The sequence below is a fragment of the Platichthys flesus genome, chromosome 2 (genome assembly GCF_949316205.1).
Source record: "Platichthys flesus chromosome 2, fPlaFle2.1, whole genome shotgun sequence".
Lineage (NCBI taxonomy): Eukaryota > Metazoa > Chordata > Actinopteri > Pleuronectiformes > Pleuronectidae > Platichthys > Platichthys flesus.
In genome coordinates this window covers 13,538,986-13,555,390 of record NC_084946.1, presented here as the reverse complement: position 1 = coordinate 13,555,390, position 16,405 = coordinate 13,538,986, and the positions used below count along the sequence as shown (strand labels likewise).

Genomic DNA, 16,405 nt, shown 5'->3' with positions numbered 1-16,405 from the left:
TTATGTTAACTTGCTTGCAATGTAAACTTTTGGGGTAAATCCACAAACTCTGTGGACTGAGGACCAGAATCAAAAGCTCACTCTTCAGAGAGGTTGGCAGGACTTTTGGCAAAGCACAAACTTTGGCAGTGCTGTACAAGTGGAGCGAGGGTACCAATACCTTTCAAATGCCCATTAATATATGTTGCAGCAACAAGTATTGAAAACTGGCTGACTGTTAAAAAGTATTAAGTATAGTTGGTCTGATTCTAAGTCTAGTTGGGTCAGTGGTCGTCTATTTTACTGTAATTCGTAACTATTTATGAACTAATTGGTCGTCATAGACCTGGGTTGTTAACCTTGAGATAAACAGAGCACTCTGGCATCTTTGGTGATTATTACGTAAAAGTGGTTATAAATCCATGCAAGTGACACATGTATGGTAAGGCAAATGTAATAATAATCACATGGAGATATGACATGTCAATATAACGAGATATAACACAGAGATATAACACTGACAACATAACAGAGAAAAGACATGAATTATTGTAATTGGAGTTGCTTTACAACAGACACCAAGTAATGTATTCAAAGGTCAGAGGTTTCAAATACATGCATAAAATAAATAACAATACATTTTTGCACAAGAAAGGAGTCTACAAAGAAAAGGAATTAGTTAGATCCGGGTGCAAAGTGAGGGTTATCATGGTTATGTGTTTTATGATGTCAACAGGGACATCGTAAATTATATAATCCATCAATTAATATGCGTGACAGGTCAGTGGTCACTGTTGACAGAACCTTATTGAAAAGCAGACAATCTTTAGAGAAAGTCTACAGTATTGTAAATATAACTCTGTATTAGTTGTAGTTTAATTGAAATGCTGTTCTGTTGCCTTGCGACAAGTATCTAAAGCTACTGGAAGCTGACAACCGATTTGAGTGTAACAGAACACATAGTGTCAACAGAGAGTGTTACAGTAATCCTCAATCCTGTGTTGGTAAAAATGCAGCATTTTGCCTTTCTTCTGCTTAATTTTTGTAGCTTTGGTTGAGTCCCTTTTTAAATATACCATAGAAGACTAATAAAAACATGATCATGTAAAATACTTAACCACTAAAAGCTCGTTATTATTACTTATTATCTATTCTATACATGATGAGCAATGAATGAGGCTGACACACACAGTATGCACTGGATAAGTGTTATTTACAGTGGGAAACTGATATATAACAGATATCATAAATAATAAACAATTGTATTAACAAAAAAACAGCATTTATTTCAAATAAAATGAATAACACACCGCATATCACATTATGTATTTTTTCTATGAATAACAGTCAATTTCCATTTCACATACACAAATACAAGCAGTATATTGTGAATCTATGAAAATCCATATATATTTGAAACACTTTAAAATAATTTTATTGACTATAATTCAAAAAGGAACTTGTATTGGCAGCATCGCAGCCAATACAAAAATGTATTGAAGCAAAGGTCCGGAAAATCATAATGCCTAGTAGTTGTATCAACATCTGCATGTACTCACTACCTGACTGTCAAATCAAACTATACATTTAATAAATCTCAACACATCTTAACAATTCAACAGTTTTAGAATCACTTTCTTCCCCTCTTATATCCCACTCCGCCACTTTTTTTTTTCTGTTTCTGTCCCTTTCTCCGTCTCGCTCCTCTGTTTCTCTCCCTTTCTCCGGCTCACTCCTGTTTCTCTAATTTGCTCCATCTCACTTCTTTGTTTCTCTAATTTTCTCCGTCTCACTCCTCTGTTTCTCTCCCTTTCTCCGGCTCAGGCGTTTGTATCTCTCCCTTGTTTTATCCACCTGTATCGCTATCTTTCTTTTTCTTTCTACCGTCTTTTCATGTGTAACTTGCCTCTTACTCTCTCCTCTGACTGCACTGTAGAGTAGCAATGTTACCCGCCTGGTATGCACATACTTGATTGGCTGAGTAGTATCACGTGGGATACCCCGTCAGGTTTTAAATCACAACCTTCTGTTCTGGCTGTAGGTCCGGGTCCGTACGGGACGGCCTCTGGGTCTGCCTGTTAGTGACCCCTGCTCTATGGTATCAGCAAAAGATTTCATTCGTCCAAAATAAAACATGAGTAAATCAATCTTTCCATCTTTATTAATTATTTCATTAATTCATTCATTAACATTTACCTTTCATTCATCCTCTTAAAATCTACCTTCAGAAATGTCACTTTTTGACTAATTTCAAGGAATCTGAGGGATTCAAGTTGTCAGCCTTCACTTTTGGTGCTGCAGTGTTAATTCAGAATCAGAATCAGAATTCTTTGAATTGCCAAGTTTATTTACACATACAGGAAATTTCCTTGGTGTGGTTGGTGCATTTGACATAAAACAAAAATCAGACATAAGACAACAATATAAACAGTAAGAACAATAGGTTATGGGCACGTGCACTGCTAAGGTGCAGTTATTGGTTATTGGAAATAAATAAATAAATAACCATGTATGTGTAAAGGTTAGGCTCTTCTGCCACTGCCATTAGCTGTTCTTATCTGATGAAACAGAAGCATAAAAGGAGTGCTGCTGCTGCTGGGGGAGCTTCTCTCTGGACTGTGAGTTGTGCATCATGAATGTCTCTACAAGTTTGAGAGTGCGCCTGCCGGTGCTCGTGCTGGTGTTGGAGGTTGTCATCATGGTTATGTATTTTTTCTTTGTCACTTATGATGATAATGCCAATGCGAAGCTGCAGAACAATGAGACCAACCCAATGGAGAACTCTATGTATCGGGACTATCCCTACTTTGCCGACGTGCAGGTGATGATCTTCATAGGTTTTGGCTGCCTACTCGCCTTTTTCCGATTCTACGGCTTCAGTGGAATGGTCTTCAACTTTCTAACAGCTACATTTTCCATCCAGTGGGCCATCCTGATTCAAGGTTTCTTCCAGTTTTATTACAATGGTCAAATTCACCTGGGGGTGATCAACCTGCTGAACGCGGAGTTTGCCTGTGCTGTGGTGCTCATCTCGTTTGGAGCTGTGCTCGGAAAGACCAGTCCTGTTCAGCTCCTGGTTATGGCATTGCTGGAGATCCCTGTCTTTGCTGTGACAGAGTGGGCTGTATTGAAATACATTAGAATCAATGATGCTGGAGGCTCTATTCTTATTCACTTGTTTGCCTGCTACTTTGGTCTTGGAGTGACCTTTATTCTGTTCCGCCCGAGCCTCAATAATGGACATCCTAAAGAGACCACCACTTATCATTCTGATATCCTATCTGTCATGGGAACCCTGTTTCTTTGGGTGTTTTGGCCATCATTCAACTCTGCTCTGACCCTAAAGGGTGATGATCAACACAGAGCAGTTCTCCACACTTTTATAGGTCTGACCTCATCCACGATGACGGCTTTCGCCCTCTCTGCAGTGTTTAACAAGAGAGGAAAGCTCACAATGGCTGACATTCAAAATGTGACTTTGGCAGGTGGTGTGACTGTTGGTGCTTCTGTAGACATGATGATTTCTCCTGTCGCTGCATACGCCCTGGGCATCATGGGCTGTACTGCCTGTTTTCTTGGCTACAGATACCTGACTCCCTTTTTAGCCCAACGTTTGAGGATCCAAGACCAGTGTGGAATTCACAATCTCCATGGGATCACTGGCCTGATATCATCCACAGCAGGAATCTGTGCGATCCTCTTAGCCAATGAGGAAACATACGGGCCAAGCATGTACCAGATCTTCTCCCATCGTGCTCCACCTGCAGGAGATCCAAAGTTGCTGGAGCTGCAGAGGTTGATTCCCGGACTGAAGCCGGGCTTGGGTCGTACTGCGCAGGAACAAGCTCTCTACCAGGTTGCAGCTATTTTCGCTACCATAGCAGCTGCTGCAGTGGGTGGGCTGCTCACCGGCTTGGTCCTGAAGTTGCCTTGCATGGCATCCCCAGCTGACGAGGACTGTTTCGATGATGAGGTTTTCTTTGACATGCCATCAGACTTTGAGAGCGTATTTCTCAAGATCCCAGTAAACTGTGAGGAAAAAGGGCTGCCTATGAAGACAATAAATAGCAAAGTCAATTAGTAGATAGCATTAGTCTTCATGGCTGCTTGTGGGAGCGTTCAGGGTTTTTCTATGAATCATTTCCTTTTTGAGTTAATGTCACTAAAACTATTTTAAAGTGTTTAAAATATATATTGATTTTGAGCTGGATGTTTTTTAAAACATGTTATTCATAGGAAAAACACATGATGTGATAAGCGGTGTGTTATTCATTTGATTTGAAATAAATGTTTTTTTTTAAATACAACTTTTTTGTTTATCTGTTATATATCGGTTTCCCACTATAAATGATACTTGTCCAGTGGTTACTGAATGCGCCAGCCTCATTCATTGGTCATCATATATGGAATAGAATAATAAGTAATAATAAAGAGCTTTCAGTGGTTTAGTATTTTACATAATAATGGATAAATTAGTCTTCTAGTGCACAGGTCTTCAACAGGGGGTCCGCGGAGGTACTGCAGGGGGGGGGGGGGGGGGGAGGGGGGTCACAAAATGTTTGGTTGATTAGACCATTTTTGGTCTAATCAACCAAATGGCTTGAGGATTCACTGTCTCTTCTACATGTATGTTTAAAATAAAAACATGAATCTGTGAATTACTTTAATAGCTCAGTGTTGTATGCAAGATGTATGTTTATAAATGGCAGTGGCATGGCCACCCTGTTCCGTGCACATGTTTAAATGACAAAAATGAATATATAACCCTGTGTAATAATTGAATAGCTTAGAATGGAATGCACATAACAGGGTAGCTATGTTTATATATGGCACTAGGCCCAGTTTATATATATATATATGAATATATATAAAACTTTGAAGACCCCTGTTTTAGTGCATATTTAAATAGAGACTTTTGGAGATTCAGGGGTAACTGAAACTCCAAAAGTGTTTTGTGGACTCAAAATCTCACCCCATCCCTCCATCGACATGGTGGTGTGTAGATATGATTGAATATTCGTTTTTAGGTGAACCATCCCTTTAACTCGCCTCAGCTTCACGTTATTGTTCACACTCCGAGACAGCGGAGGCAGCAGAGGGGAGGAGAACAGGAAAAAGGCTGCGAGTAGGAGGAGGAAGAGGAGGAAGAGAAGGACGGGCTCCCATAGTGCTGTGCACTGCCAACGTAGGCAAACAGGAACATGGCTACCGGCGTTTAGCAGACCGTGTTGAAACACTCTTCTGTGGCCGTACGACATCCATCGTGTCCCCGCGACAGAAGAAAAACCTCCTCGTAGATTCCACCAGCGGAGCCGCAGAGTCCGTGAACGCATCGTCGGCTCTTTCATCGCTCACAGGTAACAGAGATGTTAGCCTGCTCTGCGGCTAACGCTGCTAGCATCGTCCCCTCTCTGCCATTTCGAGTCACATTTAGTCGTGATGTCTCATCCGAGATCCCCATGTCATCAGCGTGTGAGGCGACAAATCATCGAGTCTGTGTGTGTGTAGTGTGTAGACGTGTCGTGTTCAGACACACAACAGGGTGCGTGCGACGCTCTGTTTGTTACGAGTCTCTGAGATTTGACACGACTGCAGTTCTGTGACATTTTTCACTGATTTAATTTGTTCTAGAAACAGAAGTTATCGAATCCTCATGGTTGTTTCTTCACTATTCATACAATTACAGCTGTTTACACGGAGGGGAAGCTTGAAGACTCTACTGACTGTAAAAGATAATAGTAGATTATAAATCTTTCTCAACTTAAACATGACACCATTTTACTTAATATCCACCAACTGGTTTGAGCCCAGTAACATATGGCCAATGCTCAGAAAGCTCAGATTTATCCCTCGCCCCAGTTGTGTTTGAATCACTGTGTTCAAATGGAAATACACCTTGTACCTGCAGCAGTACAGTGTGTACAGCAGACCCCGTGATACTTCAAAAACATTGACTTCTGTTTAGTCTATTACTGATATATCAGCTGGTTCAGTCATTTATTGGCTTGCCAAAGAAAATCATTCAAAATAAAGGATTTCATCCAGAGCCAATTATTAACCGGTTCCAGCTTCTTGAAGGTGAAGACTTGTGGTTATTCTCCTTTTCTTCTCATTTTATCAATTTAATTAATTCTGTAATGCCAGTTGTCATTAGTTTTTTGACATCATAGCAACCAAAGAAATAATAAATCGACCAGAAATAATATACAGATTAAACAATGATGTAAACAGTTGTTAAATATAATTCTCATAGTTATTTTCCCTTAGATCCCCCCCCCCCCCCATCAGTCAGCAATATTTATTTCTGATCTAATATAAAGCCAGATTAATTATTTTAACATTAAACATTATATCATGATACCATTTCCAAAAGCTGTACTGCAGCTTATGGTCCTTTACACTGGTGGTAGCCCACAGCTTTGATCCACTTTCCCGACGAAGCATATTTCATCATAGACAAGTTTTCTCTCTGTGAAGGAGGTCCATGTTTGTTCTAGATGACACCATTAGATCACTTTGTCTCTCTGCTGTTCAGCTTTAGGTCAAAATGGCAAGTCCAAGGACCAGAAGAGTTCTGAAGGAAGTGAGAACCCAGGATGAGAACAATGTAAGTCCTCGGATGAATTCTGTCTCACCTCACTGTCACGCTTATTATTCACATTCTGTAACAGATAGGTGTTTCAGAGACCTGCTATGTTGCACCTGTGCACATCCCTCAAAGGTTCCCTTGTTACTCCTTGGTTAAATTAATCATGAGTGTAATTCTAGATGGAATTTAACCTGCAGTGAATATGTTTTTGGTCTGCATCTTTATTTACGTACAAAGCTGAAATGTTTTGCGGCATTATCAAAATAAAACCAATCAATTGTTTGCTCCTCAGTTGTGTTTTGAATGCGGGGCTTTCAACCCTCAGTGGGTTAGTGTGACCTATGGCATCTGGATTTGTCTTGAGTGCTCTGGAAAGCACAGAGGCCTGGGAGTGCATCTCAGGTAAGATCGGTGAAATAGTGTTAACCTGTGATGTTTGGAATCTGATAAGATTCAAATAACCAGCTAGATATAACATTATCAGTCTGGTCTTTGCAAGTCAGTTTTATTCATCAAGCTATTCAATAAAACTTAACAGAATACACTGAGCTTTTAGATAAACCCATTCTTACAAGGTGCACAAATAGTAGTGGCTGGATGAGTTGTGTGTGTACTGTTTGTTCTCATCGATGTAAGCACTAGATTTAGCAACAGCTGCAACAGCCCCAGTGGTTTCAGAATACCTGCTTTTCATCTCCGCTGACCTATTACAGCCTGGTAATTAAATAATGCTGATCTCTTCTGCTCAGTTTTGTGCGTTCTGTTACCATGGACAAGTGGAAAGATATCGAGCTGGAGAAGATGAAAGAAGGAGGAAACGGGAAATACCGCCTGTTTCTCGAAAGCCAAGACGATTATAATCCCAATTGGAATCTACAGGAGAAATACAACAGCAGAGCTGCTGCGCTCTTCAGGGACAAGGTGAGCTGTGCATACGCAAAGGTCCTTCAGATAGATGTGGATCTTCAGTTTCTTTACTGAATGAAGACAACAGATGTTTTGAAGGGGGACCTATTATTTTGGGCTTCAAAGGTTCTCGTTTTAGCAAAATTTCATAAAACCGGAATGGATCAATTTGCAGTGTCAGAAGGAACTTGATTTTAAAATCCTAGTTGTAATTACGTATTCACTGTAAATAATTGAATGCCATATATGACAGGTTGCAACTTTAGCTGAGGGTAAGGAGTGGTCCATTGAGACATCACCTGCCAGAAACTGGACATCAGCTCAACCCAAGATGAGCCTTTCATCCTCTCACCGGTAAGCATGAGGGAATTATAAAGAATGTCAAACTGTGCTTAATATCAGACACAGAACAGCCACCGAAACGGTGACTTCATATTTCTTTTGTTCAGCTCGGGAGGACCTGGACAAAACTCTGCTAAATCTAACGACAAAGCTTTTGAAGATTGGCTGAGTGACGATGTTAATTCGTATCAGAGGTTAGACCATCGCACTCCTGACATTTCCCTTATTATTCTCTCTTCTCTTATTTTCTGTAAATTACATGTTTTTTCTGAATAATTTTAATACTTCAGTGGAGGAGGTTACAGCGGCAATCAAGAGAATCGGTATGTTGGCTTTGGCAACACTGTGACCCCGGAGAGGAAAGAGGAAGACTTCCTGAACAATGCCATGTCTTCTCTTTATTCGGTAGGTCTTTTGGCTGAGTTGTTCCTTTTGTTTTTATTTTTCATCCGCTCTGACAGTTTCTATCTTTCTTTAACAGGGCTGGAGCAGTTTCACTGTTGGGGCTAGCAAGATTGCTTCTATTGCGAAAGATAATGTAAGTGTATTTAATCAATAAATGCTGATCCCATGTCTTCAACCCTGGAGTAACAAAAAAACAAACATATAATCAATAATTATTTCTTTTTTTTCACTTTGAACAGACGAGTAAACTGGCAAACCAAGCAACTTTAAAGGTAAAACTGAGTCTAAGTCCCATTCACCCACGATATTTACGGATAGTAAAGGTTTTCTGTGTGTAATAATAAACAGTCCCCTCTTACTTAAGAGTTGACATTCAGAAATGCAAATATTCTTGATAAAATCTGTCAACAAAGGTTACTTGAAGGTCTAATAACTGTGAATAATATCTCTTTATATCTATAATGCCCTCTGTGGAGTAGTTAAAGGGCTATAAAGCGCCCCCAGAACCGGTAAAGCAGATCATATAGGTGCATGTTGCTTTTTCCATGTCGTGTTATTTTGTTGAAAACACATATTACCCATGTTCTTTATTTTTGTCAGTTTTTCATCAGTAAAACAAGCATTTTGAATGTCCTCTTCACGTGCTTCAGCTTGGATATACTAATGCAAGGCGTTGTGTCAGTCTTGGTACCTGTTCTTTGAGTTTATGGATAACCTGTGAAGTTGACAGTTGGTTGGGATAACATATATTATGAGATGGTGATTACCTGTAATCCCTATATCTTAATATAGAAATGTTGTTCACTCACATCCATCAAAAACGGGTTATCTGTTTTTGCATGACAGTTTTTTGTTGACTGCAAACATTGTATCATAGAGGTGTAATGGATTCAATTAAGTCATCAATCGAAGTTGCAACTTTGAGTAGGATTTTGGTAACCATATATCATTATTTCATAATGTTAGGAGGCAGAGTGTAAAGTAAATTTTTCAAATATTTGAAACTGCAGATGTCGAATTTTAAAGGCTATAATGCTTAAGTGAAACTGCACAGATATCCAGCTTAATGCAGTGTTGCCTCATCAACGAAGTTCACACTGATGCAAGTTTATTGTTGAACCATTACACCCTCTAGTGCTTGTTAAGTGTCATGGTGAATGGGAATGAGGGGTCGCTTTACCGGCTGCAGGACAAACGTCTCTTACGCTGCTGTGAATGTTAAACTGTGTCTCATTCAAGGCAATTCTCCCCTCTGACTTCCAACTAGGCCACAGAGTTAGGACAGACAGTAAATGAGAATATTATCAAACCTACCCAAGAAAAGGTAACATTGATGTTTGAAGTTGTTGATTTGGTGGTGGGTTGCAGCGCTTTAGATAAAAAAACAGCTTCAGATGTGAATGTGCTATTTTCTACACTGCTTGTCTCCTGTAGTTTCCCCTGTTTCATGTCAGTGTGCACTAAACGATAAAAGCTGCTATTTTAAAGCTGCAGAAAAAAGATCAAACCTTTGTCTTCCCTCAGTCACTCATGACATCTGCTGAAGAAATGCAGCTGTGAACCCTTTAATATGTGAATAGGTGTGAGTCAGTGGGAAGTTACTCTCATCATCACAGACACTGGAGTATATTATTTGAGGAGCCAAAGTCTTAGTTCAGATTTGCTCCATTTCAAGGCCCTTTGTTTCGGTTTGCAGAAAAAAACTACCTCTTCCTGTTCCCATTTCAATGTTTATAACATGATTTAAAATGTCAGTTAAGGTCGGTTTGGTTGTAACATAAAATGAGACCTTAAGATTTAAACAGATCATGGCATCAACTATGGTCATGATATCAATACAGTTGACATTTCAACTGTCCACACTCGCATAACAAGGAAAATTATATTTAAAACAAAGATCTTATCCAGACTTATTTTCCTTTTCATCCACCTGGCAAGATCATTGAGTGAAATATCTCTAAGGCTTTGCAGCCAAGCTGCCTGGGTGAGATATTATTATTGAATTCTCTAAACACACCCCTGGAGCTCCTCACTTGACAATCAGTTGCTCACTGGCTTTTTAGATGCACTGTGTTTGAGCTTCTGTGTCAAAATATGCTTTGCTCTTGTCAATCTGCATGAACCAACTAATGTCACGGTGAGTGTTCTCCATAGAAATGCTTCCACGTTGCTGCTCGAACTGTTGCTGTTAAGTGAGAAGCTCCTGGATGAGAAGAAGATACTCTTAATTTAAAAATTTTAATTGGTATAAGGTTTGATGGAAGGAAAGGCCAGTGACTGAGAGAAACTGATATTTAACAAAAATATTATGTCGTCTAATGTACAGTTGACATTGGTGATTTAAGTTTTCTTAAGTGTGCTTCTGCAACAGTCTTCTTACTCTCTTGCTAAACAGTAGCAGCTGCATATTTTTTCTCTTGAGCTGAGTAACCTTTTTTCAAATTCAATTCCCGCTGATTATCCACCTAACTAAACAAACGTAATCCCTTTCACAATCAAACAGAACATTTGATCAACAACATGTTGTTTCTGACTTATTTGTATGAAGACTGTTGTTTTTTGTAGTTTTTAATAATCATTTGCATTAATCCAGGTGAAAGATGGCAAATTGCTAGATGAAATGACTGTCAGCATCACTGGGCTGGCAACCAAGGTAGGATGGGCAGAGGTCTGCCATGTTACCGGCAAAACCAGTCTCCTGAGCGACGAGCGGTAGCTCCCATGTGACACCAGGGTCTCTAAGACCAGTTGTGTGTCTCTCGATATCCTAACCCCCAAAGGAGACTGGTTTTGTCTAATGATGGATGTACAATGAACCATACTAATGTAATGTAATCTCTTTTTTGTTGCTGCCATTATTATTGTGGTGGTGAGTACAATGTTGGAAAATACATACTATATATTTGTATAATGATATAAATTAATGTATATTTCTTAGCAGTCTTATAAACTCTATGTCTTAAGTTACTACACTAAAGTTTCAAGCTGATTGTATATTTAATAATAATTGTTTATTTATGATAATTATTTAAAATGTTTGCTTCTGACTTCAGTTGTCTGCGTATAAATTATGCATTCATTCTTTTCTTACAAAGGCATTACTTTTTAAGAAAACTTCATATAAATGATATTGACTCTTTTTATTTTAATTTGTTAGTTCCAGGGAGCTGGTTCAAAATTGACCAACCTCTTCTCTGGAAATCCAGAAGATGGGTATGACAACATTTCTTACATTATAAAAACTACCACTTACAAAATCCTTTGTATTACAAGGGTTAATTTTCTTAACCATGAACAGTTGAAGCATTTCTTCATGTTTGGACTGTGCTCAGGTCTACTGGAGAAAGCTATCAGAACATGGATGCCACAGAGGGGTATCAGGGCAGTTCTAGCCAGCCTGTCTCAAAGGACTTCTGGGAAACCTTTGGCAGCAGCAACTCCTTAAAGGCCAAGAAGTCTCCTAGCAGTGACAGCTGGACCATGGCAGATAACTCTGCAAAGAAGAGCTCTGACAGTTGGGAAGCAGCATCCAACAACAAACACAGCACGGAGGAGGGCTGGGAGGCTTGGGACAACAACTGGGAGAACGCCGATGGTAAGACAAAGACGAAGAGTCCCACAAAACCCGCTGAGGACGCCTGGGATAATGCAGACTGGTAGTGACCTAACAACCATACCTCTCACATGTTTCCCCCTTTTCTGGCCTTCTCCTTCTCCCTCTCTCCCTGTTCATCTCACTGGCACTTTCAGGGAAAGAGCTGTCTGTGTCCACTTAGTTCTTGTCAGTCCATTCAAAATTGTATTTATTATGAACCTAAGAAACAATGAAGAAAGCCCTGGGTTAAATAAAGCTCATCACTAAAATCTTTTGGAAAAATATAACTATATTAACTTCAGTCATGTATACTATTGTAAATTACCTTCATCACGGGGAATTGCGATATATCAGTGTAGATATGGTTATCAATTTACTGCCTGAACTCCTTAATTGTATAACTATAAATGGCAAACTAGATGGTGTTCATAATGTTTTATGGGTTTAATGATACTGGTCTTCAATTCACCACATAAAAATGATGCATGAGATGGAAAATATGAGATTGTAAATATGATTCCTTGTAAATACAGAATGATTGACTCAACACTGATTAGAATTAAATGATGGACCCTTGACCTTTTACACATTTTGTTTTTTGTAAATTTCGATTTTGAAAAGCATAACAAAATACACATCGTAATCATAAAATGTTATAAGAACAATTAAACTGAGACAAATTGGCTACCATTAATCAAATGTATAAATCAGAATGAAATAATCCTATAAATCATATGTTAGGCCTTTGTGTATTATCTGTGAGTTAATAGTATGCATTTTTGTTCTTTTTATTTTTTTGTTTTTATTAAAATGTGCAAATAGTCAAGGGGGTTTGATCATTCTGTCATTTAGTCTTATTATAAGACCAGAAACTTCTCTCCCGGGATGTTGACATTATTATAGATATTGCTTTTGGGTAAATAGATATTTCGCTCTGGCGTCTTTCAACAAAATATTCAAAAATTTACACATTTGATCTAAATTGATGTATGTAGTGAGTTACATACAAATTCCTTTTTGAAATTCATTTTGACTGGATACTACAATATTGTGATACTGTTGATTGTATACTTTTTTTCATCCTCACGGTTCATCATGGACAACAGCTCAACACTTACTTGTACTTCCTATTCAGATGCATTGATAACAAAGATCCACGATGACAGTTTAAGTATTCTTGCTGCAGTTTGTAATTCATCACAAACTTTCTATTTGACTTCACAGCTGAAATTAGGAGGAGGATTTTTGTTTGTTTGTTTGACTTTATCTCATATTAAAGCTGACAGAAATACTGTTTTTAAAAGAAACTTGTTGGTCATGAGCAGTTGTTTCAGTCGTCATTCAGTCGTCATTTTAAGTTGAAGACACAAACATTTAAATATTTTAAATCAGTGTTGAAATATTTTATATAGTAAGTTTCATATAAAAAACACTCATAGCAGGTTTGATGTATATACTCTATGTACTTAATGCAAGCTGTGTTTAACCTTGTCATAGAGTGGAAGTGCAGATTGTTATCTGAATGGGTTTGTGACAGCTGAACCTGTAACGTGTGACCTCAGCGAACCTGACAGGCCATTGCAAATGTCAACAACTCAGTGTGAGCTGCTCTCCACCGTCGTGTCCAGTGTCACTGCACCTTGTTTGTTACTTATCGTGAGGAGTTGGTGTCACAGTTATCTTCACACCTATGCTGACATCTGAATTGTTTAGTGATGATAATACGGCTCATTATATGCTGGATAATTAGATGGTACGCTCTCCAAGCGCTTGTTATGAATGAATTAAATCAAGTAGTACTGGTGCATCCTCAGTCACATGAATGTGAAATTGAAATTGGCTGTCAGGAATTAGAACGAGACAAGTTTTGCGGCACGCAACTTCTCTGTGTGGCCTTAGATCCTTGTTAACCGAGTGTCTTTTATCCTCCTGTAAAGTTTCATTTGTATATGTAACACCCTGCAGAAGCTCAGTTTCATTAATACAACAAACTGCTCAGACTTGGATTCATCCGTTCTGGATTTGATTTGTGTAAATTATTTCGAATTTGAACTGTAGATTCTAAAGTTAATGATTAATATCAGAGAAGATATTGGCATACTTCAAGTCTTTGAGGCTTGGTGTGTTGGCTCATTGGCCAGTAGTCAGTCTTTAGTGTGCCACTGTTATCGAGCTGCTGGATTATTGTCGTACTTCTACATGTGCTCCTCAACAGGCCTTGTAAGAAGACATATTACATGTTATCATCACAGGTTGTGACCAGTGAGGGAAAACTCCTGCCAACTTCATTCCATAACCATTTCCTACCTCTTAAGAAGTCTGATAAGTATCCAGTTGTGGCCATGTTTTTGTTTTTCTTGTCTTCACCTCCCAGTACGGTTTTGATGTTGACCTAGTTGAAACAGGTTCAGATTGCTGTGACCCATTCAAGCGTGTGACAGCAAAGCAGCAATGTTTGGTCTCTAGTGTTGGTGTGTTTCATCAGTGGCAAAACAATGATATCAAAACGTATCACTCCTGGAACATTTGCTTGCGTTCATGTGTTCATGTTTGCTCGTGTGTTAACATGCCTTAAACAGCTGTGTTTGCTTTTTGTTAATATCGATGTCAGTTTGCGTGTGTGTGTGCGATACAGTGAGTTGTACATGTCAGTAAATCATCTATGACAAATTATACATCGTTACCCTCAACTTTACTTTTTAATACTGAAGCGTTATGTCAGTAGTTTTGTTTTCTTCTTTTTATCTTCTGATGGTATATGACAGATAAATTGCCAGGAAATAAATAGAAGATTGTGCCGTGATGTCTGAGTTTAAAAGGGACTGAAATATGTAAAAGAGCTTGTTACTTCTCAAATGCTGTACTTTTACTTTTGATGAATGTCCTATTGGGGTTTAAATTGACGAATGTGTAATGGAATGAAATGCATCCAATATGTCTCGATATAAGATAATAATTACAAAAATAACTTAAGCATTTTCTTGCCACATAGCCTGAATATAATTCTGAACCATAATTTCCCAGAGCAACAGTTCAGCTCAGTGTCTGCCTGTCGAACATTTGAGAGCGGGTATGTCCACTAGCTTGTTGAAGAAACTGTCATGTCAGAAATACTATTTTTGAGGTGTAACACGGAACTAAACACATCCAGATGTCCTTTGATTTCCAAACGTCGTTTCCCTAGTGAATTGAATTGCAGTTGTCTGCTTACCCCCCCCCCCCTTCAAGTTTTCACCAGCAGCCGTCCCTCGAGGTGAGCCAGTATTACATGCTCAGTCGAAGCTGTGGATATTTTTCCTGTACACATGGTTTCTGTGTCGAATAAAAACGTATTGTGCTGTGATCGCAATTGTTTTGCTGTCGGTGTCATCTGTTTTCAATGTTTGGGGGAGATTGATTATATTATATCATTTGAGACAAATTTAGCGTGTTTACCAGATATTAAATGGGTGTTCTAAAATGGTATATTAATTTAACAGCCTGAAAATGAGGTGCTTTTAGTCAAAGAGACACGTATTTGTACACAGGCGTCTCATACATTTTGAGATGCACGATTTTAGCCATTTTATTCTCGGATCAATAAGAAACTTGCTTGTTCCGATGAGCTGATAATTATTGATGATGCATCCTTTGCTTCCAATAGATGCTGTTTTTCTGTGACTCATCGAACGATACACATTAAAGTCATATAACAGGCAGGAGATGAGTCACTACTGCTTTTCTTGAATGAATGAATTTCGTCTCAAAACAATGGACCCAACGAAGCCACATAAAAGGGATCTGGAATAGTCAAGATTTTTAATTATGAAAATCAAGCATTCTGAAAATTAAACCGTTGATTTCATCCTTTTTGTGAGCAGAACGTGAGTGAGAGTTTACCTCCGAAAAATCCCTGAAATTCCAGAATAAACCAGTATAAAGTTGCTAGGCCTTAAAATGAATGAACATATGAAACTACTGACAATATTTTTTATGAAACTTGGTGAAAGTTTGTGTTACTGGTCAGGGAAGATCTCATAAACTTTTTCGTACAGGTCCGGATCAGAGGATAGATTGAGGAAGCTTTTTTCTTTCTCTTTCTTTAACATTGTAAGATAGGACTGTTTTTAATTTGTTTTGCCTTTTTCTGAATAATTCATGGAGGTTGATGAAATAAAAAAGACATCTGTATTATGGAACTGATATCTATAAATGTGTGCACTTTATTCAGCTTGATTGAATTCAAAGGGACTATTGGGCTTTGGCAGCAGAACTACACACAAACTACAGTGCAGATTTAGACGAAACCTGGTGGAAGAAGCCATTCCACCAATTTCCCAACAATCTTGATGAAAAAAATCCTACACATTTAGAGAACTGATATCCACAAGTGAGTTGGACTTGGTTCAGCTTGACTGAGATGATGGGGACAGTGGTATCTTGGTGGAGTTTTGTGCTCTACTGAGTGTCATCCCAGTTCCTTTTTCTCTGAGTCGTGTACAGCTGTGATACATTCAATGGACTTGAATGACACAGACACAATGTCTCAACACTCTCAATGCACTGCAGGCTTCCACATCTGTGTGTAGCATGTCTCAAGGGAACTCTTG

At 38.7% G+C, this 16,405-nt stretch overlaps 2 protein-coding genes across 5 annotated transcripts; both read left to right on the top strand.

The window, feature by feature from the left end:
- The first annotated feature begins 2,575 nt into the window (after positions 1–2,575).
- rh50 (Rh50-like protein) lies at positions 2,576–4,281 on the top strand. Its single transcript, XM_062411296.1, has one exon. It carries the CDS (start codon positions 2,612–2,614, stop codon positions 4,058–4,060), a length of 1,449 nt encoding a protein of 482 aa, XP_062267280.1. The 5' UTR covers positions 2,576–2,611; the 3' UTR covers positions 4,061–4,281.
- Positions 4,282–5,090: 809 nt separating this feature from the next.
- arfgap1 (ADP-ribosylation factor GTPase activating protein 1) lies at positions 5,091–15,165 on the top strand. 4 transcript variants are annotated; one of them, XM_062398785.1, is made up of 13 exons: positions 5,092–5,336; positions 6,515–6,586; positions 6,861–6,970; positions 7,318–7,489; positions 7,728–7,828; positions 7,924–8,010; positions 8,107–8,221; positions 8,298–8,354; positions 8,461–8,493; positions 9,489–9,545; positions 10,815–10,874; positions 11,379–11,434; positions 11,554–15,165. In XM_062398785.1, the coding sequence occupies exons 2-13, from the start codon at positions 6,527–6,529 to the stop codon at positions 11,879–11,881; spliced, it is 1,236 nt and encodes a 411-aa protein (XP_062254769.1). In that variant the 5' UTR covers positions 5,092–5,336; positions 6,515–6,526; the 3' UTR covers positions 11,882–15,165. The 4 variants fall into 4 exon arrangements, with proteins under 4 accessions (XP_062254784.1, XP_062254769.1, XP_062254776.1 ...); XM_062398800.1 differs by lacking the exon at positions 10,815–10,874 and having other exon boundaries at positions 5,091–5,336; positions 11,385–11,434; XM_062398792.1 differs by lacking the exon at positions 9,489–9,545.
- Positions 15,166–16,405: the final 1,240 nt, after the last annotated feature.

What these genes read in the sequence shown, in the direction of transcription:
- rh50 (XM_062411296.1), top strand. Translation starts at nt 2,612, where the DNA reads ATGAATGTCTCTACAAGTTTGAGAGTGCGCCTGCCGGTGCTCGTGCTG.
- arfgap1 (XM_062398785.1), top strand. Translation starts at nt 6,527, where the DNA reads ATGGCAAGTCCAAGGACCAGAAGAGTTCTGAAGGAAGTGAGAACCCAG. An exon ending in CCATGTCTTCTCTTTATTCG is followed by an intron (nt 8,222 to 8,297) that starts GTAGGTCTTTTG and finishes TTTCTTTAACAG; the next exon opens with GGCTGGAGCAGTTTCACTGT. An exon ending in TCTGGAAATCCAGAAGATGG is followed by an intron (nt 11,435 to 11,553) that starts GTATGACAACAT and finishes GACTGTGCTCAG; the next exon opens with GTCTACTGGAGAAAGCTATC.